The sequence below is a fragment of the Lutjanus erythropterus genome, chromosome 9, assembly GCF_056507025.1.
Source record: "Lutjanus erythropterus isolate fLutEry1 chromosome 9, fLutEry1.hap2, whole genome shotgun sequence".
NCBI lineage: Eukaryota > Metazoa > Chordata > Actinopteri > Lutjaniformes > Lutjanidae > Lutjanus > Lutjanus erythropterus.
In genome coordinates this window covers 20,568,076-20,592,607 of record NC_139325.1, presented here as the reverse complement: position 1 = coordinate 20,592,607, position 24,532 = coordinate 20,568,076, and the positions used below count along the sequence as shown (strand labels likewise).

Here is a 24,532-nt window from a genome sequence, read left to right as displayed (position 1 = left end):
TGCATGAGTAATAATTCTGAAATATATGATAATATAACAGTTGCAGGGGAAATTTTACTGAATAGAGTACTTTTACTTAAGCACATTTCCTTAATTAAAATAAGCCTTATACTTGAGTATTGTTTTTCAATGTAGGACTTTGACTTGTAACAGAGTTGCAAAAGAGTTGGAGCTGAGTGTGTATCAGTCAATGAGAGCAGTGCAGTAACACAACCCCATTATGTTTGACCAGGAAGAAAGCAGAGAGTGTAAGATGACGACGGCTCTCTGTGTGAATAAGAGCTACACAGTGCCTTAAGACCGACGTTATGACTTAATAATATGGCTGACAAGGGTCCGTTTTTAACTTCATGTATTATTTTCTATTTATCGATCGGGGCCGCGATATTTCAAATTCTTGAGGAGCCAAACTGGAAATCAGCCGTAGAGAAATACAAGCTACAGAAGGAAAAGATTGTGAAGAACTACCCGTGCTTAACAAAAGAAGGTCTGGAGGAGATTTTGGAGGTATGGATCCATAAACTTTAAATAGTGTGACACAAAGAAACCATGGCTGTGAGACATAAGTTTTCCATTCATCCTATAACTTGTACAGAGTTGTGAGTAACTTTGCGGAGATTCACCGGTCAACTGAAGAGCTCCAATCAAATCCCATAAAGTTATTACATATAAATAATGAAGTCATATAGTTTACAGATATTGCCCTATATTTGACAATATTTCTGTAACCTAGAAAACATGAGCCTACACGGTGTATACAGAAGAGTAAAGGAGAAGTTCGTTGTATTTATCAGAACCACGAGAACCTGTTTTTCCTGCTTCAAACAATGAAAAACAACCTGGCTGAAGTGAACCGTGTCAAGTAAAGCGCTTAAAAAGTTCTTTTTTATTAAAATGACATGTTCATATTTACTACAACGCCGTGAAGTTGTAAGCATTCATGACTTAATGCTGGTGGCTGAACGTCAAGGTGCATGTCTTATCTTGACGCCACAATTATTTGAATGTTTGCATAAGGTGTGTCTCCCTGTAAAAGCTGAGACAGGTTTGATTTTTTTTATCATTCTAAGCCATAAAAAAGAAAAAAAAAAAGAAAAACATTTGTTATCAGTATCGTCACATTAAAGTAGAAGCAGGAGTGACGGGGATTTGTGAATGGGTTTTGTTGAGACTGACTCAGTGTTTTTGACTCTCTCAGATCGTGTCAGAGGCTGCGGGTCAAGGTGTGACCATCACCGGGGAAATTCACCGCAACACGTGGGACTGGGCGAACTCTGTCATCTTTGCTTCCACCATTGTCACAACCATAGGTTTGTATGACATCTTTAGACGTATTACACCTGCTGATATTGCTGTTAATCGGAAATGTAAAACCGGAACAACTACACTCTTTTAGATGTTTAATCATGTAGGTCATAAGATAAACAAAATACCTTTTCACAGCAGCTGTTTTGACATGAAATAGTGGGATAATACAGGTGTTCATTGGTACTAATTGAGGTTCCATTCCATTCAGCTCAAACAATGTCAAGGTGCTGCTGTGCAGTAACAGACTGGCTCTCAGGAGAGGCTCTGTTACACTATATGAACTGTCTTCTAATCATATGTAATATTTCATTATTTATTTACTTTTCTATGTGTGTAAGTAGGGCTGTGTAGCGGCAAGAATCTGGCAGTATGATACGTACCACGATACAGGGTTTGTTCAGTATATTGTAATATATTGCACACCAGCACTTTGGTGTGCATTGCGGCAGGTCCAGGTGTGCCATGGGATTGAGTGACAAGCGTACATTATTATTGCAATTCCCATTAATTTTTAATTTACTACATCAGTACTTTGGACACACTGATTTTCCAAAACAGGTGCAAATTCTCTACTCTAAAACAATTCCTTTATAAACCTTATGTTAAAGGGAACCCCTGTTTTTGTTATTTGCCGAGTTGCTGGATGGTGGGAATTATTAGTGTGACGCATCAAAGGGGCTTATTCACTGATGCCATATGATTTTCCCCTCACCTGCTCTCTGGGAACTTTGCCTCAGACGGGCTAGTACTCACTGACTCCTTTAGCTATAGGTTGGTTATAAAGGCTATTTTGCGTGGGTATGAGTACAGGTATGCCATGAGATAAGCTATTTTATCAATGCATTTTGCAAAGACAAATAGACAGAGAAGTTCAATACTACTTTGTAGTAGTTCATCAATGCTTTATACATTAGTCATAAAGAACAACAACAAATAACTTTTGTGAGCTCTTAATGTTGGACTTGTAAAAAACTGATAACCCCTCAATTACTCACATCAGTGACTGCAAATTATGTCTTTTATTTTTATAACTGAATTCTTTGTGCAGAGACATCCTCAGCAAAATGAATAACAGAGTAAAATTTTAAAAAGTCAAAGCTTTATAAAGGAATAATACAAACTTATTCACCATTAATAAAGCCAATAGTTACTTTGTATGAACCTTCATAAACATTCTGTATGTCTCTCAGTGTTTTGTGTTAATATTTCCTTTTGGAATCTACAGGTTTTGGCAATGTTGCACCTAAGACTGTTGGTGGTCGTGTGTTCTGTATCCTGTATGGTCTCTGCGGGATTCCCCTGTGTCTGGTATGGATAAGTGAGCTGGGCTCATTCTTTGGAGACCGGGCCAAACGTCTGTCCCAGGTTCTGATCCATAAAGGCGTTACAGTGGTAAGAGTCTACCTGAAAGCTGCAGTTTGTTTTTGTCAGAACACCGTATTAAAAGGCAGCATCATCAAGTTATTTTTTATTATTAAATAAAGTTGCTTTGTGTTTCTTTCCCTCTTCTGTCAGAAAAAGGTCCAGATAACCTGTACACTCTTATTCCTGTTATGGGGGCTGTTTGTGCATCTGGTCATTCCTCCAATTGTTTTCATGTTTATGGAAGGATGGACATACCTGGAAGGCCTCTACTACTCTTTTATAACCCTCACAACAGTTGGGTTTGGAGATTATGTGGCAGGTAGGTTTGATTTATGGAATAATGTAACTAATTTAATCCAACTAATTTAATCTAACATAACTCTATGACAATATGAAGCATATCAAGCTAGCAGATAAAAGGAGTGGCAAAATAAAGCAAAAACATTAAATTGGTACTGTATGTGTTTTGCTAATCCATCCGCACAACTTTTACAACACTTCTGACCACACTGACCACAGAGACGGGAGGTGTATACCATTTCATACTATTGGCGGAGCTTGTAATGCATTATCTTTTTACACACAGCATCTTTGGTTGAAAGAGAGAAGTAGAGAGTGAATGATGTTAATGACCGCTGTTAGCCAGTACAGAGATCTGAGTCAGAGAAATGACACTATTTTAAACACTATTTTTAGATTATTTCACAGCAGTTACATTTTAAAGCACAAATAAACATGTCCACATGCAGAGAGATCTTTAGTCCTGTCAGGGTCTTCAGTCTGCTCCGCCTGTGTGTGTGTGTGTGTGTGTGTGTGTGTGTGTGTGTGTGTGTGTGTGTGTGTATCTCTTTGTGCAGCTCTCACAGTCAGAGAGCAGAGGAAAGAGACAGAGACAGCAACATAACCATTGGTTGCTATGTTTTTATAGAGTCACTGAACGATATGTTAAATTTTCAATCCTCAACCTCAGATTGCCGCTATATTATCAAAGGTGTGGAGATATGTGCAAACAGACAACACAAAGTTCACCACATTATATACGTTGTTTACTTTTGCAACATTCAAATAAACAAAATAAGCTCAAAGATTCAAGAAAGGAAACATTTTTACACCCATCCTCATTATTAAACATATTAAACCCCTTCTGAATTCAGGCTTCTCTCTTTTACTGAACTAAGATGACATCATAATTGCCCTGCTAACTTGTTATAAACCTATAAAATTCACTTCATTCAACAAAATAAAACTCACCAAAGCCATCTCTGTTTGTGTCTCCATTGTTCCAACAATCTCCAACTCCGGCTTGGTCAAAATAAATCCTTAAGTGAGCTTGTTAGATCTGATAGTAGTCTGACTCTACAGGCTGTTTTCCTCTCACTCGTCCTCCGGTGGGTGTGTATTCTGCCACTGAATGAGAGTGTATTGATGAGCAGTGACTCTCACTCATTTAGACCACTAAATTAGAAAAATAAATGTAGACAAAGTAGGCAGAGGTCAGGATCTCTGCAGATACAGACACCACCACACTCTTCTAGTGGATCATAAATGATGATTTATAGGGATTATTTTTCTATATTTTTTCAAGGAAAATCCTGTATAGTATACCTGTAGTGTTCCTCTGAGGTTATTTGTCAGTCTGAACTTTTTGTTTTGGTGCATTCACTGTGTTTCAGGTGTAAATCCAAACATTGACTACCCCAGACTGTACAGAGTGTTTGCAGAGTTATGGATCTACATGGGTCTTGCGTGGCTGTCCCTGTTCTTCAGCTGGAACGTCAACATGGTGGTGGAAGCTCACAAGGTGCTCAAGAAAAAAAGAAGACACAGGCACAGACACCTCTATGATATGGAATCAGAGCCTGAAGAGGACAAGCCCAGCTCGGATGAAAAGCCGACCACGATCGACATCTTTGACTTCCCAAAGGATGAAGACTACAGCACTGTCATCAAGTCGATCGGAGCCTCAGCAAATAAAATAAAGTCTGCAGACAACATTAATCGCTCAAAGAGCTGCAGCGACATCTTGGGCAACAACATCCAGACCCTGGAACATTCGCCTCGGCACAGACGCTTGATCAGTATCAGTGAAGTGTTCGTGAATACAAAGGCTGTCAGAGACAAAGGTGAACAAAAATCTGGGTCTGCTCTAATACAAGAAAGTAAAGGGGACCCTAAACCTGCAGAAAGTGTGAGGATGGACAATGAGGAGGACAAGGACAGTTGTGCATTTGATTCAGAAACTGAAGGCATCATCTTTACTGCATCTGCAAAAGATGCTACAACAGAAGAAAGTGTACAGCATCCTGATGGTGGGGAGACTAGGTTTAAAATATCCAAGGTAGTAGAGGAAGATTTGTTAAATGATAAAGATGAAAAAGGGTAAAAAAAATGTAAACTTTATTTACCTTTAAAGTTGTAGAACAAGTGGAGGAAATATTGTAATATGTATCATGAAAACAGATACTAGATGACTGTACACAAAGTGAGACTGCACTGTTTGACGGTTTCCTGCTTAACAATGACTGTTGATTTAAGCAGCTTTTCGATTATTAGTGAGTCAGTGTGTGAAACAGGGAAAATAGCGCTATTTTGTGATTGATAAATCAAGAATTTTTCATTCCTTATACAGAAGCCCTGAGAGGTAACTGATTAAAAAAAGAAGGTCTAGTCTAAATAGTTTTATTTGCTAGTGAAAAAAAGATTTTGGCAGGTGATTTTTTTGTTTGTTTGTTTGTTTGTTATTTTGGTAGCCATTAGCCAACATATAGCTAACCTATTGTTCATGGCTAATCCACAGCTACAATTTAGTTTAAATTGACTCCATATTAGTTTACTGTATTTAATGGGACACTTCGGCCCTTATGAGTGGAACATTTTGACAATTACTAAGGGAATATGATAATTTTATACATTTAATGATAGCTATACAGATCAGAATAACTTTGGATACATTCTGAATTTGGCCGTTTACAATATGTTAGTGGGTTAACAGCTAACGTCAGTATCATGGATGTATTAAGGGAGAAAAGTAGCTAACGTTGATGACAGATTAACACTTTAAAATACACAATTTAAAATACACTTCTAGCCAAAAGAAAGACATGTCGGTAATATTACATAACTTGCTAACACATCTCCCTTCTGCTGAGTGCATGGAGAATTAATTCTTGCCTAGAAGAAAATATGAACACTTTAGTCAAATTTAGAACATGGGGTAGTGGAGCACTTCAACTTCTTGTGGCCAAAATGAGTATCGCAAAAACAAATGCTGATCTTTTGAATTTTCTTTCAAAGGTTTTTTTTTCCACAGATGAACAAAAAAAATGAACTTTAAATTATCCTGCCAAAACTTTTTTTTTGCCTGTTTCACAGAAGCAGAAAAGCAAGGAACTTAGTAAGATTTACCTGGTAAAGCAGTGTTCTTAAGTCACAACACAAAAGATGTAACTATTTCAGTCAGACTAATAAAATGGATCACCAATTTTTTTTTCTCACTTGCCTTGCAGGGCTTTGGTATCATATTTATAGAAATCTTTTGTTTCAACATCTCTATGTTTTTAACAGTGACCACAGATACAGAATACACAGATTATTTCAAATCACAGAGCAGGGCTTTGTGGAAAACTGTGCCAATGAGCAGCTTTCCTTCGTAGGGAGCTGCCACACTCGAGGCCATGATGACATGGCCGTCATCAGCGTACTCCTGGCTCACAACCGGCTGCTCTGAGTGGATGTTCTTGATCATGATGACCTGGAGGAAACATGAATGAAATTATCAGGCAAATTCAAATAACAATGTTGATCATTGTCATTTAGAGACATTGTCATTTAAAGACGCCAACCTCTGAGCCAGGTGGATCCTGAGGGTCATATGTTGACAACTTCATGCCATTTGGATGACAACCCAGCCACAAGTCACCTGTCCTGTGGTCCACCTCGATGTTATCACAGAGCGACCCAACAGCTACAGACTTTACATGCGGTAAAGGAGAATAAAGCAAGTATAAGTCTTGTTTTTAGGGGTGCAAAAAAAATCGCAGTAATAGTGACATCTTGAGAAATTTCAAAGTTAGATGAGAACTCTGATACCACTCTCATATCTGTTGCAGTGGGGTTGCAATATATCGGTGTTGACGATGACTGTGATATTTGAAAAATTTAATATTGATATCATGTTAATAATACAAATATGATGATATTGTATAAATAATGATTATTTGACCTTGTGGATCTTTTTAAGTGTAACTGCAGGCTTTGTACACTTTTGTACAGTTATGTGTGCAGACTCTCTCTCTCCCTACAATTGTATTCCGAGTTTAATGCGTTTGCCAAAAGAAACAAAATCCACAATAAAGAAAGTTAAAGATGGACTTGACTTTTAACAGATATTGTGTGAATTCTGAAAGGGGTCAGTGCTGTGTTCATTGGTAATGATAATAAACTGTATCTTTATTCACTCAGTGCTGTACATCCATGTTGTTTACATTGTTCCTCCTCTACTGCTGCTACTATCTTTGCAACCTGTATCTGGCACATGTGGCATAATATGGAACTTAAAGTTTTGGACCCTGCCAACAAAAATAAATAGCCACAATTCATCACATGCCGATTCAGACAGGGTGACCAACAGTAGAAGCGCATTACTGTGTTAGCCAGCCTCTAGTTTATAGACATCTATGTACCAGTGTGCCCTATATAGAGCCCTTCTGACTATTTCATTATTAGTGATTCGGCCATTATTAGGAACTTATATCATATTTGTGTTTGACCCACAGCAGCCTGATCATGATCATCTCATGTGGCTACATGAACAATAATTCTCTCTGTGCTGGACTTTTTCCCAAAATGCTGAACTATTCCTTAATTTTTTTTTTCTTTTGGCAGATGGTAGAAAATAAGAAAATGCATTACCTTGAGATACACTAACTGTTCTCCTTCTGTTCTCTCAAACACATCTATCTCATGGTCTATGATATCTGCAACATAAATATACCTGTAAAAAAGAAAATTCATGTGTTATTATTTTACCATTACATAAAAAATTACTGCCAATTACAAAAAAAACAAAAAAAAACATGCACATGCAGCAAAATTAATTGGTAATAACCGTTTGTCAGGTGATATGTTGATGCCATTTGAGGAGAGAAAGCCACCGGCTGCCACCCTCACTTCCTTTGGACTGTAGTACACCACCTCACAAAAGGGCAGACCCAAGATGACAGTCAGAATGTGAAGTGCTTCATTGGGAAAGGCGTGATCATTTGTGGCGTAGAAGCTCTCTACTCCGACCGCAACAATGTCGTTTACGCTGAAAGACACGATGAATAAGATAAAAAGCATACCAAGATTGTAATATGTAAAATGTACGATACTGTGAATAGTTTATTATACAGTATGTACCTGTGGAGGAGGGGGTGTGTGATAGTCTTTAGGTGGACGAGTGTGTTCTCCTGAACAAAATGAAAGATCTCTACTTGGCTTTTATGCTGAGGGTGATTGACAACAAACAGGTACACAGAGTCTTCTGCAAACAAACAACAGTGTGTTGTCATTATTCTCCTCTTTCACCTTTAGAATGAAATTGATTTCTGTCAGAGTTTGACCTGTGTTCTGGTGTTACTGTCACCCAAGCGCAAAGTTAAAGTTGTAATCCTTAAGATTTCAATCCTGGCTGATTTGGCCACATCGATTACTGTGGAAATGTAAAGTGTGGGTTAACACTGCAGCCCAATTCCAGTCTGGTCCGTACATCCCTCAGACCTGTTAGGCCTTACAGAGGAGTGGGTTATAAAGCCCTCCAGCACTGAGTCTGCATTGAAGCAGGCTTACTCTCCTCTCAGTTGCAGCACCTCTTTTGTGTCTTGGATTCTGAACACACCACATAACTATAAAAGTCAGTTATTTCCAATATTTCTTTTCTATTTAAGTGACCCTCCACAGCCCAAGTGTGACTCCACACACAGTCACGGAGTGTGAGTATGCAGGAGCTGAACTGGAACTGGGCCTACATGTCCCACGTCCTGTGGCTGTTTCCCAGTTAAAGTCATGCTGTGGATGTCCAGTTAATGTGAAGCAAGAGCAGAAGGAAACGCTGGATTAGCATCAGCAGCAACTTAAAACAGCTCTAAAATGGCTGTGGGAGAGTGAACAGAGATTAAACCGTTAACACTGGATTACATCCTGCATTCCTGTGAATCCTCTGTGTGTGTGAGACCATTTTAACCCCTTGTGGGAGTGGCCGACTCCACCACCACCGATAAAAACTACTACATAGAGACGCAATTACTGAATGTAAATACATTAAAAGGTTATTGCAGAAAATGCCAACCAAGAATAATAGCAAAACTCTGTTTTGATTTCATTAAAATCTTAAGCATTCTATCTTTAAAAACATTTGCCTCATATTTAGATTAGATTTGTTCATTCTTACTACTTGTATTTAATTGGTTGTTTTTGTACTACTCGACCATGAATAAAAAGAGTTTTTCCAGTGGTCTGCTTCCTAAAAATAACATCACCGGGGCATCAGAGTAAAGTCCAAACCATCCAAATCATTTTTTCTTTTTTTTTTCCCACAAAATTAAAACAACAAAAACAAAATCAAAAATGAGGATCCTCTATCTGAGAAATAAAGAAGTAAAAAAAAAGTAAGAAGTATAAATAAATAGATAGATAGATAAATAGTGATACATGAACCCAAATTCTTACTTGCATATATGAATGCTGACACTAGTTAGCTGCTATAGAATAAAATGGCTGTAATACTGTATATCTGCATGAGTCAACAAATTCTTTTCCAGGTGCTTTCAAGGAAATCTGTGGTGGTGACAAATGGCTTCAAATTTTATTCATTACGCTCTTGCAGTTGTTGGCTTTTCTGTGCTTCTTGCATTTCTTCAGCAGTACGCAGCAAGCAGCAGAGACTTACACCAAGTCATTTTCATTTGATATGCCATAATTCAGTACTCATCAAAACAACCACAGTGCGCTGCAAGTTGTTTTTGTTGTTTTTTTGTCAAGCTTTTGTTTACAGCATTTGGACAAGACAAGACTTGTGTTAAATCCATTAATATCTTTATCTGTAAAAAGAGGCATGTTTTTTTTACTTGAAAATGAAAGTAGCGTCATCAGTACTGTGGCCTTGAATGAATAGTTGGTTTGTTTGTGAACATGTATTCATGTGAACAATTCAAACTGTTACAATCTGATTTCGTAGTTAAATTGATTAAAAGTCATTGGTTAAATGTTGAAGAGATACAACAGCTACAATCTATCCTTTAAAAATCAATTGTAATAATAAGACATTCAATATTTTACAGAAGTTTAATTATGTGGGAGGCCTCTTAATTGTTATACAGGTCTGCATCAAGGAGAAACTGAAAAATAAGATTTACAATTCAGTTGTTGCAGTAACAGGCTACAAGTAACTAATCTACCTGATTAAATGAAAATGAATTAATATGAAATGTTGTCTTATACTTCATGTTAAGGTTTTTTATCTAATAAACTGTGATCGTTTCATGCATAGGCCCTTTCTTTTCTTTGTTCTGTAGTTGAGATGTTAAACTTGATTTGTACTTCACCTGCTTCATCGGTGTACACACTGATACCATGAGGGTTAAAGGAGGTGAGGTCCAGGTCTCCTTTGATTTGCAGCTCCACTGGAGTCGGCTTTGGGTGCAGCAGATCCATGACGTACAGTTTTCCCGGTTCATCAGAGAATGAAGGAAGTCCAGGATAATGTAACCCCTGAGTGGAAAACACTGCATGTCAAATGTTGGTGCAGATCTGTGATTTTGATATCATAACATTCCTTCCACATCAATCAATTGATAATCACAACTAATTTAAAATAGTTGAACCCATAAAAAACACAATGTATATACTGTAGAGAAATATTTATAGAAACTACACTGAGACAGGAATAAAGATTCATGCAAATATGTTAAGATTTTAATAACATACTGTGCTTAGAAAGGCCAGTCCATCTCTTTGTATTGTGATGTCCTCTGCTCCATATTCTGCACAAAACAAAATAAAATTGTTAATACTTTGAGTTTTTGAATTGAACCACCCTAATAAGACCACACTGCTGACACTTGACCTACTGGCAGTAAACTGGACTTCAGACTCTTCATGTATGATCACATTTTACAATTAAGTCAAAGTCCATAAACATGTTTAAATTGTCTTTGGAAATGTAAATTCCAAAATTAAGACACTGAGATGAAGTTAAAGCCAAGAATACTTACCGATATTCTTTAAATAATGACATCTGAGGTGTTTCACATGCATTTCTCTGGAAGCAAGAGTCATTTCCCTGTAGAGAAAATTAATGGCTAAATCATTTAAAGGTAAACAAAAGCAGAACCTTCAAGTGCCATTAGCACAACTTGGATTATGATAAACATGTAAACTGATCCCTTTCTGCACACACCTACTTGGATCTGTTAGTTACTGTGCTGGGAAACAGCTATGAACACTGAAAAGCAGTACTACTACACCAGCATATGTTATCTAATTCATTCCTAAATATGATAAATACTTACTTTAGTTTAAGAAATCTGTGTCCAATGAAAACTGCAAAAGCAGCAACAACAGCAGCAACCAGTGTTTTCCTCATGGCAGCCATGTTCACAAGGCAAAGGTTACACACTCTCAGAGTGTATTTACAGAACTCCACCAGAGATGGAGCTACAGAATGAATGTATGAAAGAAGTACCATTGTACTGTATCTACCCCATGATTTAGAGTTATTCTAATGAAAAACACACATTTTTTTTTTTTGCTATTGTGAGCCGAGTCAGTATTTATTTAGGTGTGTTTGTTAGCACACCTTAGAATAAAATATTTGAGCCCAAGGGGAAACAAAACATGAACAGTAACTGAAATCTATAAATATGCTCAAACAATAAGACATTATACCCTAGGTAGATGTAATGTGAATATTATACTGCATAAATACACAAAGAGAAGATGAAAAAAATATCAGGGAGGAGGCAAGATTCTCGTGGCGAGGGAAAACGTGATATGACTTGTGTAACTTGAGCTATGTAGGACAGTTACATCAACAATTATTGAAATACTGTTTTTCAAAAAGTCCGTTCAACCATCCAGATTCATAAAGTCATTTTGTCAGTCTGAAGACCAAATGCACAACCGTCTTTGTGAACACGACTCTCTTTATTGTTTTATTTAAATCCAAATATATGAAACAAATGTGACTTTTTTTTTGTTTTATCAACAATAGCAATTAAAACATGTAAAAACATTCAGTTTCACACATCGCACATGTAACGGATTTTGCATTTTCAGGTGACCAGTGAAAAATATTTGCTACCACCTTACAATAAGACTAACCTTATATATAATTTATTAGTGGTTTATAATTTGTTATTAATGAGGCTGTAATCACTTCATCCCATCAGATAAAAAAAAAGAGTTTTAGTGACCTTTATCTTGACAAATAGTGAGCCTGGAGTGGTCTGTGGTGTTAGGTCTTGGATCTTATTGCTAAGAAAAGTTTCAATTCCTAAATCAAAATTAACACATCAAACTACCAGATACATAACAAAGATTTTGGCAATATTGTTTACCTTGACATTTTCAGCACACTCCACTTTACACTTTACAATAAGACGCTTTTTCATCTGTTATAAATGTTAGCAACTCATTGGTTAGATTTATTAGTAGTGAGCAGGAACTGGATCTTGCCAAATAGTGAGCCCACATCAAATGTATGAAAACTGCATTATAAGTTGTTTATAATTGCTTACAAAGTGTTTACAAGCTGAATAATAACATAATTATAAACCATTTATAAGGGTAGTCTTATTGTAAAGTGATACATAATAGTTTTAACATGTTTGACTGGAAATATTGTTTTCCAAGTGCTTTATTTCACAGTGGTTCAAGTATCTATGCAGTTCAGCAACTTCTGTGTCGGACACCACTTTCACATATGTTCTTGTACTCAGGGCTCATTGCTATAAAATCCAGTAAACACCCTCCACCTATCATCCTCCAGCTCCTCCCGGTGGATCTTCAAGTTCTCTTCCACCAGCTGACAGGTTTTTTGTTCTATTATCAGATTCTGCTTAGTGTGACGGTGTAAAGCCTGTTTCTTAAGATCTGTAATATCCACCTGTGTCATCATTCAAATCATCATTGCGCTGCCTGATTGAGAGCCTTGCAAAGAGGTAAATCTTGATTTCCTTAAAACCAGCTGTCAAAGAGTCACTGCTACTTCAGATCACAGCACAGGGCTTTATGGAACACAGTGCCAATCAGCAACTTTCCCCCATACGTGGCAGCTACAGAGGAGCCCATGAGCACCTCGCCGTCGTCAGCGTACACCTGAGTCACCACTGGCTGATCAGAGTGAATGTTCTGGATGCGGATGACCTGAAGGAAGAATAATCATGAAAAACAGAGAATTACAACAAAATTAATAAGTGTAAAGAGAGTGTTTGATTAAGCAGAATATAGAAACCCTAATTCCACAAATGTTGACAGAACGTAATGATTTGCGAATCCTTTTCAACTTGTATTTAATTGAATGGCTCAGACAGACTGAAGCGAAACATACAACATACAGACAGGTTTTAGAGCAACATACGCTGCCATCCAGATGACGTCTTGTTCGTCTTGAGACATCCCTGCTGATTTCAGCAAGACTATGCCAAGAGAAACTTTATATGTGTTACATTAGTGCGGCTTTGTAGTAAGCGAGTTCTGGTACTAGACTGTCCTACGTGGTAAGACCTGTCTCCTATTGAAAAAGTGTGGCACATAATGAAGCACAAAATATGAAAACAGAGACCTCCGACTGCTGAGCACCTGAAGTCGCATATCAAGCAGGGATGTGAAAGAACTTTCAAAAATTCAACAATTAGTATCCTCTGTTCCCAAATGCTTAGTGAGTGTTGTTAAAAGAAAATCTGATGTATGATGTATGTGGTAAACATGCTCCTGTCCCAACTTCTAATATAGGTTGAAAACTATTTGCAATCATCAACTTTTTGGAAATTTGAACAGCATAACAGACTTTATATCTTCTGTCTTTCATGTTGTCAGACAATGTACTGTCTGGTAAAAGTGAAAGGACAAACCTCTGATCCAGGTGGGTTGTTGGGATCAAACATGAAAACTTTCCATCCGTTAGGGTGACAGCCTAACCACAGGTCTCCAGTGTCAGGGTCAACTTCAATGTTGTCACAGAGTGAACCCACAGCCACAGACTGGTGAGGAGTCATACACAAGGTTATAGTTACACAGAGATCATGGTGTCTTGATTACCTTATATGACAATTATAGCATGTTGACATTCTGAATTATTTACCTTCACAGAGACTAATGCATTGTCTTCTTTCCGCTCCAGCACATGGACATTGTGATCAAACAGATCTGCCACGTATACGTGCCTAAAAATAAAAAGATCAAAACTAAGAACACTTGAACACGAATGACCAAAAGCATGTCCCTGCACATCATTCTTACCTTTTGTCTGCAGAGAGATTGATGCCATTTGCAAAGTAGTATCCCTCAGAGACCACTTTGACCTCCTCAGGACTGTAGTACACAACATTCGACCAAGGCTGAAGAAGAAGAGGCTCCACTACACCTTTAAGAATTTCATGGGAATAGTAGTGATCGTTGGTTGCATAGAAGGTGTCCACTCCCACTACAACAATATCGTTTACACTGGAAAGTAAATCAGAATTGAAAAATTATAGTTATTGCATACAATAATTAAATTATTAATCACAAATTACTAGGGTTGTCAAAGTTAACGTGTTAAAAATGCCTGATGATGAGAGAGTGCTGATCGAGCTGCAGCTCCACCTGAACCATGAAAAAGTAAAAATAAGGCTGACCCACAGCAGAGAGAGAGAGAGAGAGAGAGAGAGAGAGAGAGAGAGAGAGAGAGAGAGAGAGAGAGAGAGAGAGAGAGAGAGAGAGAGAGAGAGAGAGAGAGGGCATGTGAATATGGACAGATGTGTCGACTTAATATAAAAAAAATTTTATGATCATGAATCACTGGTGAGGAGTCAATCATGAACCCCTTCTGTGGTGCATGACATTTTTTTACTCCAAATCCGATTTGTTTACTTTTAAACACTTAATTACTTCATGCTAATTGATCACAACTGCAAGGGAAGAGAGTCGAGCTGCAGAGAAGAGGGAGGAGAGTGTGTGTGTGAAGAGCTGACCGATATAAAAACTTTATTGATAATGAATCCTGATGTTACCGTACAGTTCTGTGGTTTGAACACTACAGATTAAAATATCTGTCTCTGTAAAGACCAAACTGACAGAAGCTCATCTCCTCAGTGTGTAGTTTGCTGTCTGCTGTTGTCTAAAACATCCTCACTGATATAAACTATCAGAGTGACAAGGATGTAAATGATCCTGCTTCTTTAATACAAAAACATGAATATCATGCACCGTTATTCATTATATAGACTGAGCTGAATAAAGATGAGGATATTTCTCCTCAGAGGACAATGTTTTATTAAAGAAATAAACTATTATTAACAATAATGATACTAAAAAAAATAAATAAATGCATATAAATAGTGACCTTTTCCTAAAAGACTGCTGAATCTGAAGCCTGCAGTGCACCATAGAAGCTTCAATTGACTTTTCTATTGAAGTTTTTAGTGCATTTTTGCCTTAATGTTAAATTGATCAGGTCAGTATCTGTGCCTGATGGATTTGGGTTTGTCATGTTATTATTTGAGCATATTTTTTATGCCAAATGCAGTGCCTTTGAGAGTTTCTAAACATATTTTGTCATTGTTGTTGGTCAGTGTATTTTATTTAATAAAGTTACATTTGAATTACACCTTAATCACTTGAAAAATAGTTTAAGGTACATTTTGAACAAATGAAAAATGTGCTACTAATTTGCGATTAATTGCAATTAACCACAGGCAGTCATGCGATTAATTGTGATTAAGTACTTTAATTGATCAATAGCACTACAATTCACATATATTTTTTGAGTAAATATGGTGATAGTATTCTGCTTCCCCCTATTCACTAAATCTAAATGGCAGTTCATGGTAGGCACAATTTAAATAAGTCAGCATACCGTACCTGTAGAGAAGTTCATGTTTGATGGTTTTCAGATGGATCAGGGATTGGTTGTCCTCAACAAATTTGAAGACCTCTACTTGGCTTTTGTGTTCAGGATGACTGACAACAAACAGGTACACTGTGTCATCTGTGAAGGAACAAGGAAAGCACTGTAAAAAAAATGGCAACCACAGTTTAAAGGGTATGCAAGAGACTAATGTACTACAAAAGAAGAGAATTTTCAAAGTTTTGACACTAAAATAAGAATTCACACCTGAGCGCTACGCCGCTACATTCTGCAGTAGATACACATGTTAAGTTACACTAGTTAATAATACACAGGATTTCGTAGTTTAAAAAAAAAAAAAAACCTGCTTCTACTCACACTGCACCCATGAGGTACCCACTGTGATTTTCAAAGCAAACGATCACAACAGGTTTGTCCACATACTCTGCATGCATACACAAGCACATATTAATGCCTCTGGAAATTTGGCTCGAAATAGTAAAATACTTATATAATATCATGGTATCAAGTGTCTCATGCTACATCCACTAAATAAACTTTTAGAACTATTAAAAAAAAACACCACATTTTGCTATTTAGACCATTTCTCAAGATTGTGTAGGAATGGCAGATCATGTTTTCACTGACATCTCACTCAGGAATAAAGCAGCAAAACCCCTTTAAAAAAGGATCACCTAAAAAATTTATATCAGTTGAAGTGTATATTTTCACTGAATATTTGGCGTTAGACAGCCCTTTCTGACAGGAAACTGAAGCCATCAACAGGAGTTGTTAGTCTACCACTGCCTTGATCAATTAGTTAGTTCGTATTATTGTGTGACTTTTTTTGTTTTAATATGTCAGTTTGCATCTAAACTTAATTTACTTGCAGTGGATTGAGGCAGCAGTAGACAAACAAATCCTATGATCTGCAGGGTAAAAATCACTGTATATGTAAAAGCGGTCTGGAGCAGTGTGAAGGCTTCAGCTCCCTGGTGTTAAATTGGCTCAGACTCAAAGAAGCAGATTAAGGAGGAGCAGAGAGATTTTGTTGGACCTGTTTGGAGTAGAACAACTGACATCATGGAAGTCTAAAAAAAAATATATATATATATATATATTGCTTCACTGAGTTAATGGCATCATTTTCCTAATAAATGTCCAAGCATAGCTACACCCAATTCAAACCCAATATCAGAAAAGTGTACAAAAACTTAATCTGGATTACAACTAATCTTAAATAGACTATTTCTATTACGCATATAAGACCCTAAATTACATAGGCTAGTGTGGATTTGGGTTTCCAGTGGTTTTAACAAAAGCAAAAATAATACCTTTCTTTGGTCGCTGAACAGTCAGCTGAACTGAAAATGAAATTATTTTTCTATTGCAAACTGTACTGGAATGTGTACAATATAAATCTGTTAAATCTGGATCTAATTGCTGAGGCAGTAGAGCACCCCTGGATTAGAGTATTTGCCCTTTAGATGCTACCTTGTAGAGACTTGTGTATGACGGGTGTGCAACAAATACAGTAAATAATGTGCATTTCTTTACCAGTCGGATCAGTGTATACACTGATGCCATGAGGGTTGAATGATTCCAGGTCAAAGTTTCTTGGCATGCGCAGCTCCACTGGTTTCATCCGAGGATCCTTCATATCGAGGGAGTAGATCTTTCCTGCCCCATCTGAGGAAGGGACTCCAGGATACTTCAGACCCTTGAGATATTAAAAATATATGTATGTACGTAAGCACGTACTTATATGCAGCCCAAATAAACTTCAAGAGAAAAGAAGATAAACTAGTATGTGCAGTTTTAAATTTGATCAGGAAGGATTTTTTGAACTTTGGAGAGCATCAGAGGGGTTAAACCACCATTAATTGGAGGCTATGTTGAGCTGATCAATAATAGAGTTTCAACGATTAGTTCTGCTTTTCCCAGTTTCATGGTATTCAATTGGGTATATATGTTTTATAGTAAAGACGATTCATTGAATGAAATAAAAGTCAGATTAAGTGATAATGAAAATAATCATTAGTTGCATGCCTAATCAATAACAATAAAATTAAAGTTAGCTTTCCATCCTACATTACAACAATGTTAGGTCACACACAGGGGCGTTGTAGAAAACACAGAGGTGAGTAAACTGTGGATAAACGGTAGTTTACCCAGCTAGTTTCCTATACTGATTGATACAGGTGATCTGAAAATAGACAACTAAACTCTCAGCCTCATTTGAGAGGTGAATAATCTGAGTTTACTTGGGCCATAAGCATAAATCTCAGGGGTGATGCAATTTTAAGAGTGTGTACCCCCATCCCCAAATAGCATTTTAGTTTTATAGGTAACAATGCTCCTGGTAAAGTGTTTGATGGCAGTATGCAACCTAAAAAACAGTGTTACAATATTTCAGTTATAGTTAAGTTATACTGTTTGCTAGTTTTTAAACTACTCTTAAAGTAATGCTGCCTGCCCATAATTAAAACTAAGCTTAGCCTAGCTAGGTAAAGCACAATCTGATACATAAAAGACACCACCAGAATGTCAGAATAAACGTTTTTGACCTCAAAATTCCCAAGAGGAGGACACCCAGACCTCCCATTTAACGTGTACACCCAAATGCTAAATGAAAACCTACGCCCTTGGTTCACCATTGATTTCATATCAATATGGCTGCCTTGAAAAAGGACTATAATGTATGTACAGTATGTATTATGTTCAAAATACTATCTTGTATTTCCTTTGGTTTAATGCTGTCTGTCTGTTGCAATTGTTCTTTATTTTAAAAGTAAATCATTAATAATGATTATTATCATTATGTTATATTAATATTTATTATTATAATGATTATTATTATTTTTTGATCGATGATCGCTGTTTGTTTTGATGCCCTCCACCCTCCGGGTCTTGGTGCCCCACGCACAGCGCGTGATACGTGCGTGCGTAACGACGGCACTAAATATCCTTATTTAACCCCAACTCAGTACATTTGGCTGCTCTTCAACTCAAACACTTACTGTGCTGATAAAGGCCAGTCCGTCTCCAATGATCGTTATGTCCTCTGAACCATGATCTGAAAGCAGGACAGTTGCACAGTTAACTTTAATGTTCACCGTGTTTCCGTTGTGTTTTCCTCTGTCGTTAACGTCACTCACCCAGGTTTTTGAGCAGGACACAGTTGGGCAGGTGATTCTGGACCAGCTCCCTTGAAGCGAGGGCCCTTTTCCTGCGATGTGTTCAACACAGAAGGTTCAGTGGTCACATCAGAGCAGGTAGACTCAAGTTGTTGTTTACTACAGAAAAACTATGCAACGAGCGCCGAAACATCCGTACCGTTTCAACATGGATTGTTGTTTTCTACTTTACCTGAAGTTGACGATCCTCTCTCCAAACAGCGCCGATAAGGCAGCGATGGCAATCGAGATGAACACTAACTTTCCCATCTTCGACCCACGACAGAATAGTTTTACAAACGCTTTTATACTGCACGACTGCTGCAGCCGAGGCGTGCCTTTGCAGGCGCGACTAATGTTACCTTCAGGACTATCGGAAATAATTAAACAAATCTGTATTTAAGAGTTTATTTTCAATCTGCTAGATGCAGGACAATGTAGACCTGCGAAAGTCCGCCTCGAGTCACAGGATGAAATTCGGTACATGTTTGTTGTCGACACTCAAAAGCAATTGAACATGAGATGTTATGATTTCCTACATATGAGAAGCGCCTTAATGCAGCATGACTCCGAGTGGTTGGAGCCAAATGACATCCATAAACAGATCCAATGATACAGTTTGAATGATTTGCATAAACATCACCCGTCTATCACCCTTCAGGTCCTCCAGGGTCTCCTCAGGCGTTCTCACACCAGCTGAGAGGTTCTGTGGGTCTTATCAAATCCTGCCTGTAGTACAACATGTTAAAGCATGTTTCTGAAAGCAGTAATACCCATGTCTGGTTTACACGATGATTCAGATCATCACTGCACCGTCTGGGAGCCTTGAAAAGAGGTAGACCTCAAGTCTCGTAAATAAGTGTAAATAAACAATTTAGGCAAACTGAACATATATATGTTAAAACTAAACCGATGCAGCATAATATACTTTGAATTTAGTTTGTTTTTGCAACGTTGTCAAATGATCCAAGTGGGTGCATGAGTTTGGGATTGGCAACTTCAACATTGTTACAGAGTGAACTCACAGCCTCACATACCTTGATAAAAATTACCTCAACTAAAGAAGTAACTGTGGGTTTACAGCAAAAGCCTTTACCAACTGTGTTTGACATGATCGAATTTGCACATTAATGTTAAAATTGTGACAATTAACATTAAAGCTGGAAGTTTCTTTTTAATCCTGCTGTTTATTCAGCATCTATATGCCACATCTATCAGGTGGATGGACTGGCAAAGGAGAAGGGCTCTCTGACACAGTCTGTGAACAAAATTTGAGAGAAATAACCCTTCTGTGTGCATAGAAAAAATGTGAGACCTAAACTCGAAAAAATGGGAGCAAAAACAAAAGTGATACATTTGTATGTTTGTTAAGTGTATTTAGAGATCTTAATCACACTCAGTGTGTGTTACTACACCTTAGAATAAAATATTTGGGCCTAAAGAGGAAAAGTCATACAGGTATGTGCAGTATAAGACCTGAGTTTCTTGTGCAGCAGGAAACAAGATATGACTTGTGTAACTTAACTTAAATTAGCAATCAGTCATTTTTTGCACAGGCATCTGTCTGGGAACCCAGTGCACTTTTTTTGTGCACATTCATTGAACCACAAGACAAACAACAGTTTGAGCATGACTCCCTTAATTGTTTTATTTACATTCATAATGTGTCATTTAAAGAAATAAACAACAGCAACGTGAAAAATGTGAAATCATTCTGTTACATAGATCATATGTTCAGGTGACCACTGAAAAATATTTTAACAGCAAAGCAATTTCATGAATGTTCACACATTTTATTTAAATATTGTTTTACAGTGATTATTTCATTGTGATTCAAGTATCTGTGTAGTTCAGTAACTTCAGCCACTCTTACACCAGCTGAGACGCTTTCTGGGTCTATTATCAGATCCTGCTTGGTGCAATAAGGTAAAGCAGTTTTCTTAATGAGCTGTAATATATGTATGTAAAACATCATTCAAATCATTACTGTGCCTTGGAAAAAGACTAAATCTTGATTTCCTTTTCATTTTGATTAATTTGTTTAAATAAAAAGACTATGAACAAACTACTGTAAGAAACAGCCATCACAGCAACATGTTATTCCTTCCTTCTTTCCTTATTAAAAAGGATTTTAGGAAAGTCAGTTAATTTGAATACTGTGTAAAACAAACATATCTGTTAAATAACTGCAGCTTTAATACTAGACACAGTCCATATTAGGTCTTTAAAGCTTATTTACTGTATTTGATTCTGGTAGAATTTAGTTGATGCCAGAGTTGCCATTTTGACCTCAATATGAAATTGTGTATTGCATTTCTGACTTTTAACATCATCTTACCTTTGGAGGAGCTGTATTTAGGGTTGTTGACACAGCACACGAGGAAATCTGTCTGTCTCCACCAAAATGACTGATGAGTGCCCCCTCCCTCCTGGTAGTGTGTGATACTTTAAATTAGGACCCATAGCAAACATAAACTCAATAAATAGTTCCATCTATGACTGCATAACTAATTACGAACAAACTGACTAAGATATATAAAAAAATAAACTGCAATGACAGAATAAAGCTCCAGTGATATGTGATGAAAAGGGGGCCTCTGGGGTCGGTGGGATTAAGATTGAACTCTTCTGCTTAAAAGAAACTGTCAAAGAGTCACTGCTACTCCAAATCACAGCACAGGGCTTTATGGAACACGGTGCCAACGAGCAACTTTCCTCCATAGGTAGCAGCTACAGAGGAGCCGATGATCACATGATCATTGTCAGCGGACACCTGAGTCACCACTGGCTGATCAGAATGAATGTTCTGGATGTGGATGACCTGAAGAAAACACATTCATGAAAAAGAATTATAGCAAAAGCAGAACACAGCAGATACACTTTTTGTTATACTGTCAGGAGTGGAGGTGAGCAGGGATAAGAGCCAAGTCAACATAACAGGACTCTGGCCAAACAATGAAAAACCAGACGCTGCTGCGGCCGCATCTTACAGAAACCAGTTCCACCACTTCATCCCAGACCCCATCAGGCCGTTTAACTTGATGTGCAGACTAGTTCTGACTTGACAGGACATAACAAAGAAGGCAGGACGAGGGGAGGAGGACCCTGTGTTTACACTGCTGATGCTTTGTGCACACAGAGTTATGTCTAACTTTTTATGTGAAGATGCTGACCATATTATTATCACATCCGTATATATGTTGTATGTGTGTCTGGTGGCCTGATTTTGTATTTATTTCCCTTTCTGTTTTCAGGGTTTTTTTTTTTCATCCGCACCCACCTGAAGCGTTTTGTGTGCTAATCTGCATCGTCCAACTTGCAAAAATACTTGTTAATCCACAACCCAATCCTGATCTGACCTGCAAATTGTCAGGGCTTGTTGAAATTATTAATTATTTACCTTCACAGAGAATAATGCATTATCTTCTTTCCGCTCCAGCACATGGACATTGTGGTCCAACACATCTACCACATATATATGCCTAAAAATGAGAAATAATATAAAAATAAAGCACACTTAAAGCACAAATTATCATATACATATCCCTACACATCATTCTTACCTTTTGTCTGGTGAGAGATTAATCCCATTTGCAAAGTAGTATCCCTCAGAGACCACTTTGACTTCCTCAGGACTGTAGTACACAACATTCGTCCAAGGCTGAAGAAGAAGAGGCTCCACTACACCTTTGAGGAGTTCATGGGAAAAACAGTGATTGTTGGTTGCATAAAAGGCACCCACTCCCACTGCAACAATATGGTTTACCCTGGAAAGATAAACCAGAATTGAACATTTCTATTACATAAAATAATTATACTGCTAATCAGAATATCCATATTGTCTTTTGTCTAAATGCTACAATACTGGATAGTTTAAAAAAATATTTTTTATAGACCGACTACATCTCCCTGTTCACTAAATCTCAAGAGCAGTTCATGGTAGGTAATTTAAATTAGTTACCATACTGTACTTGTGGAGAAGTTCATGTTTGATGGTTTTCAGATGCACCAGGGATTGGTTGTCCTCAACAAATCTGAACACCTCTACTTGGCTTTTTTGTTCAGGATGACTGACAACAAACAGGTATATAGTGTCATCTGAAGCACTGTTAAAAAAAAAAAAAACTGGCACCAAACTGAAATGACAGATATGCATAGCAACACATTTAAAAAAGAGAATGATCAAAGCTACAAATAGATGAAATGACAATACACAGCTTAATTTTAAATCTAACTGGACCTCTTTGAATTTTAGTTGAATACCCCTGCTTTCTGCGAACATTTGGCTGCTCTTCAACTGATAAAGGCAAGTCCGTCTCCAAGGATCGTTATATCCTCTGAACCATGATCTGAAAACACAGTTGCACTGTTTCCATTTTGATGTTCATGTCATGTTTTTGCTGCATTTTCTTCTGTCGTTAACGTAACTTACCCAGGTTTTTGAGCAGGACACAGTTTGGGAGGTGATTCTGGACCAGCTCCCTTGTTGCAAGAGCCATTTTCCTGCGATATTTTCAACACAGAAGTCACATTAGGGCAGGTGTCAACAGCAAAATGTATTTTTCCTACAGAAAAACTGCACCAAACGCCGAGACATATCCGTTTCAACATGAATGGAGTCGATTTCTGTTTTACCTCAAGCTGACAATCCTCTCGCCAAACAGCAGCTACTACAACCGAGATGAACACTAACTTTCTCATCTTTGAATCACGATAGTTTGTAACTTTACTAAGAGCTTTAACCTGCACGGCTGCTGCAGCGGAGGTGTGCCTCTGCAGGCGCGGCTAATGCTGCCTTCAGGAATATCGGAAATAAGTAAACAAGATTTTATTTTTGCTCTTGCGGCTGCTGGTAACAGCGGCGGATGAAGTAGTCTAAAGCACTCTGTTACAGGCAAAGGTCCTGAATTCAAAAAGTACAGCAAGTATGAAAAGGAGAAGTCCTACTCATAATGCTGAATGGCTCCTTTTACAGTGGATCATATCTGTTATGTTTACATGTTTTCTTGTCTAAATCTACAACAAACAGCTGTAAGGTCCTCATTCACTACAGTTATATCTACAGTTACAGCAGCATGTTTGCACCTACAGCAGATAATAACTATTATAGTGTTACTTCTTTCTTTTGTAGTTCTATGTAGCACCACCTTGGTTCCTGAGGAACTATGTACCAGCTGTACAATAAAGGCACAGTCTGTCATATCATTGAAGCATATCTGTTTTTTAAATGTAAAAAGTAACGAGTAAGTGTAAAATAAATGTAGTGGACTAAAAACTAAATTGTTTACCTCTGACATGCAGTAAAGCAGAAGTTTAAAATACTCAGGCAAAGTGCAAGTGTGTCAAAATTGCACTTACGAACAGTAATTGAGTAAATGTGGTTAGTTACTATCCACCACTACAAACTACAGGACATTCATGTTTGTTGTCCTGAATCAAAAGCAATCGAACACGTAAAGTTTTAAGTACGTGCGATTTCCTACGTAAGATTAACACCTGAATGCAGCATGATTCCGAGTGGTGGGGGCCACAACATCCGGAGCCAAATTACATCTAAAAACAGATCAAACAGTGATTCTCTTTCAGTTGTTTGTGG

The 24,532-nt window shown here is 37.5% G+C and overlaps 3 protein-coding genes and 1 pseudogene across 4 annotated transcripts; 1 reads left to right on the top strand and 3 right to left on the bottom strand.

Moving 5' to 3' along the window:
- Window positions 1–208: 208 nt before the first annotated feature.
- LOC146321359 (potassium channel subfamily K member 5-like) lies at window positions 209–5,410 on the top strand. Its single transcript, XM_084726487.1, has 5 exons — window positions 209–507; window positions 1,199–1,310; window positions 2,534–2,700; window positions 2,824–2,992; window positions 4,347–5,410. The coding sequence occupies exons 1-5, from the start codon at window positions 322–324 to the stop codon at window positions 5,054–5,056; spliced, it is 1,344 nt and encodes a 447-aa protein (XP_084582613.1). The 5' UTR covers window positions 209–321; the 3' UTR covers window positions 5,057–5,410.
- Window positions 5,411–6,011: 601 nt separating this feature from the next.
- LOC146321358 (serum paraoxonase/arylesterase 2-like) lies at window positions 6,012–11,432 on the bottom strand. 2 transcript variants are annotated; one of them, XM_084726470.1, is made up of 9 exons: window positions 11,223–11,432; window positions 10,926–10,993; window positions 10,639–10,694; window positions 10,257–10,422; window positions 8,074–8,194; window positions 7,781–7,981; window positions 7,585–7,666; window positions 6,516–6,644; window positions 6,012–6,424 (listed from the first exon to the last, which is right to left on the bottom strand). In XM_084726470.1, the coding sequence occupies exons 1-9, from the start codon at window positions 11,396–11,398 to the stop codon at window positions 6,263–6,265; spliced, it is 1,161 nt and encodes a 386-aa protein (XP_084582596.1). In that variant the 5' UTR covers window positions 11,399–11,432; the 3' UTR covers window positions 6,012–6,262. The 2 variants fall into 2 exon arrangements, with proteins under 2 accessions (XP_084582596.1, XP_084582595.1); XM_084726469.1 differs by having other exon boundaries at window positions 8,074–8,197; window positions 11,223–11,428.
- A 1,099-nt stretch (window positions 11,433–12,531) lies between these two features.
- On the bottom strand, window positions 12,532–19,664 carry LOC146321357 (serum paraoxonase/arylesterase 2-like). The gene is made up of 9 exons (XM_084726468.1): window positions 19,130–19,664; window positions 18,919–18,989; window positions 18,781–18,836; window positions 17,318–17,480; window positions 15,775–15,901; window positions 14,173–14,376; window positions 14,015–14,096; window positions 13,785–13,913; window positions 12,532–13,077 (listed from the first exon to the last, which is right to left on the bottom strand). The coding sequence occupies exons 1-9, from the start codon at window positions 19,204–19,206 to the stop codon at window positions 12,916–12,918; spliced, it is 1,071 nt and encodes a 356-aa protein (XP_084582594.1). The 5' UTR covers window positions 19,207–19,664; the 3' UTR covers window positions 12,532–12,915.
- Window positions 19,665–21,440: 1,776 nt separating this feature from the next.
- LOC146321356 (serum paraoxonase/arylesterase 2-like) lies at window positions 21,441–23,795 on the bottom strand (annotated as a pseudogene).
- Window positions 23,796–24,532: the final 737 nt, after the last annotated feature.

Excerpts from the sequence above, each read along its gene's own strand:
- LOC146321359 (XM_084726487.1), top strand. The coding sequence starts at position 322 with ATGGCTGACAAGGGTCCGTTTTTAACTTCATGTATTATTTTCTATTTA. Across the intron at positions 508-1,198 it reads GTCTGGAGGAGATTTTGGAG|ATCGTGTCAGAGGCTGCGGG; the intron begins GTATGGATCCAT and ends TGACTCTCTCAG. Across the intron at positions 2,701-2,823 it reads TCCATAAAGGCGTTACAGTG|AAAAAGGTCCAGATAACCTG; the intron begins GTAAGAGTCTAC and ends CTCTTCTGTCAG.
- LOC146321358 (XM_084726469.1), bottom strand. The coding sequence starts at position 11,398 with ATGGTACTTCTTTCATACATTCATTCTGTAGCTCCATCTCTGGTGGAG. Across the intron at positions 8,198-10,256 it reads TGTGTACACCGATGAAGCAG|AAGACTCTGTGTACCTGTTT; the intron begins GTGAAGTACAAA and ends GTTTGTTTGCAG. Across the intron at positions 7,982-8,073 it reads ACACACCCCCTCCTCCACAG|CGTAAACGACATTGTTGCGG; the intron begins GTACATACTGTA and ends CGTGTCTTTCAG.
- LOC146321357 (XM_084726468.1), bottom strand. The coding sequence starts at position 19,206 with ATGGGAAAGTTAGTGTTCATCTCGATTGCCATCGCTGCCTTATCGGCG. Across the intron at positions 18,990-19,129 it reads GAGAGGATCGTCAACTTCAG|GAAAAGGGCCCTCGCTTCAA; the intron begins GTAAAGTAGAAA and ends AACACATCGCAG. Across the intron at positions 15,902-17,317 it reads TGTATACACTGATCCGACTG|ATGACACAGTGTACCTGTTT; the intron begins GTAAAGAAATGC and ends GTTCCTTCACAG.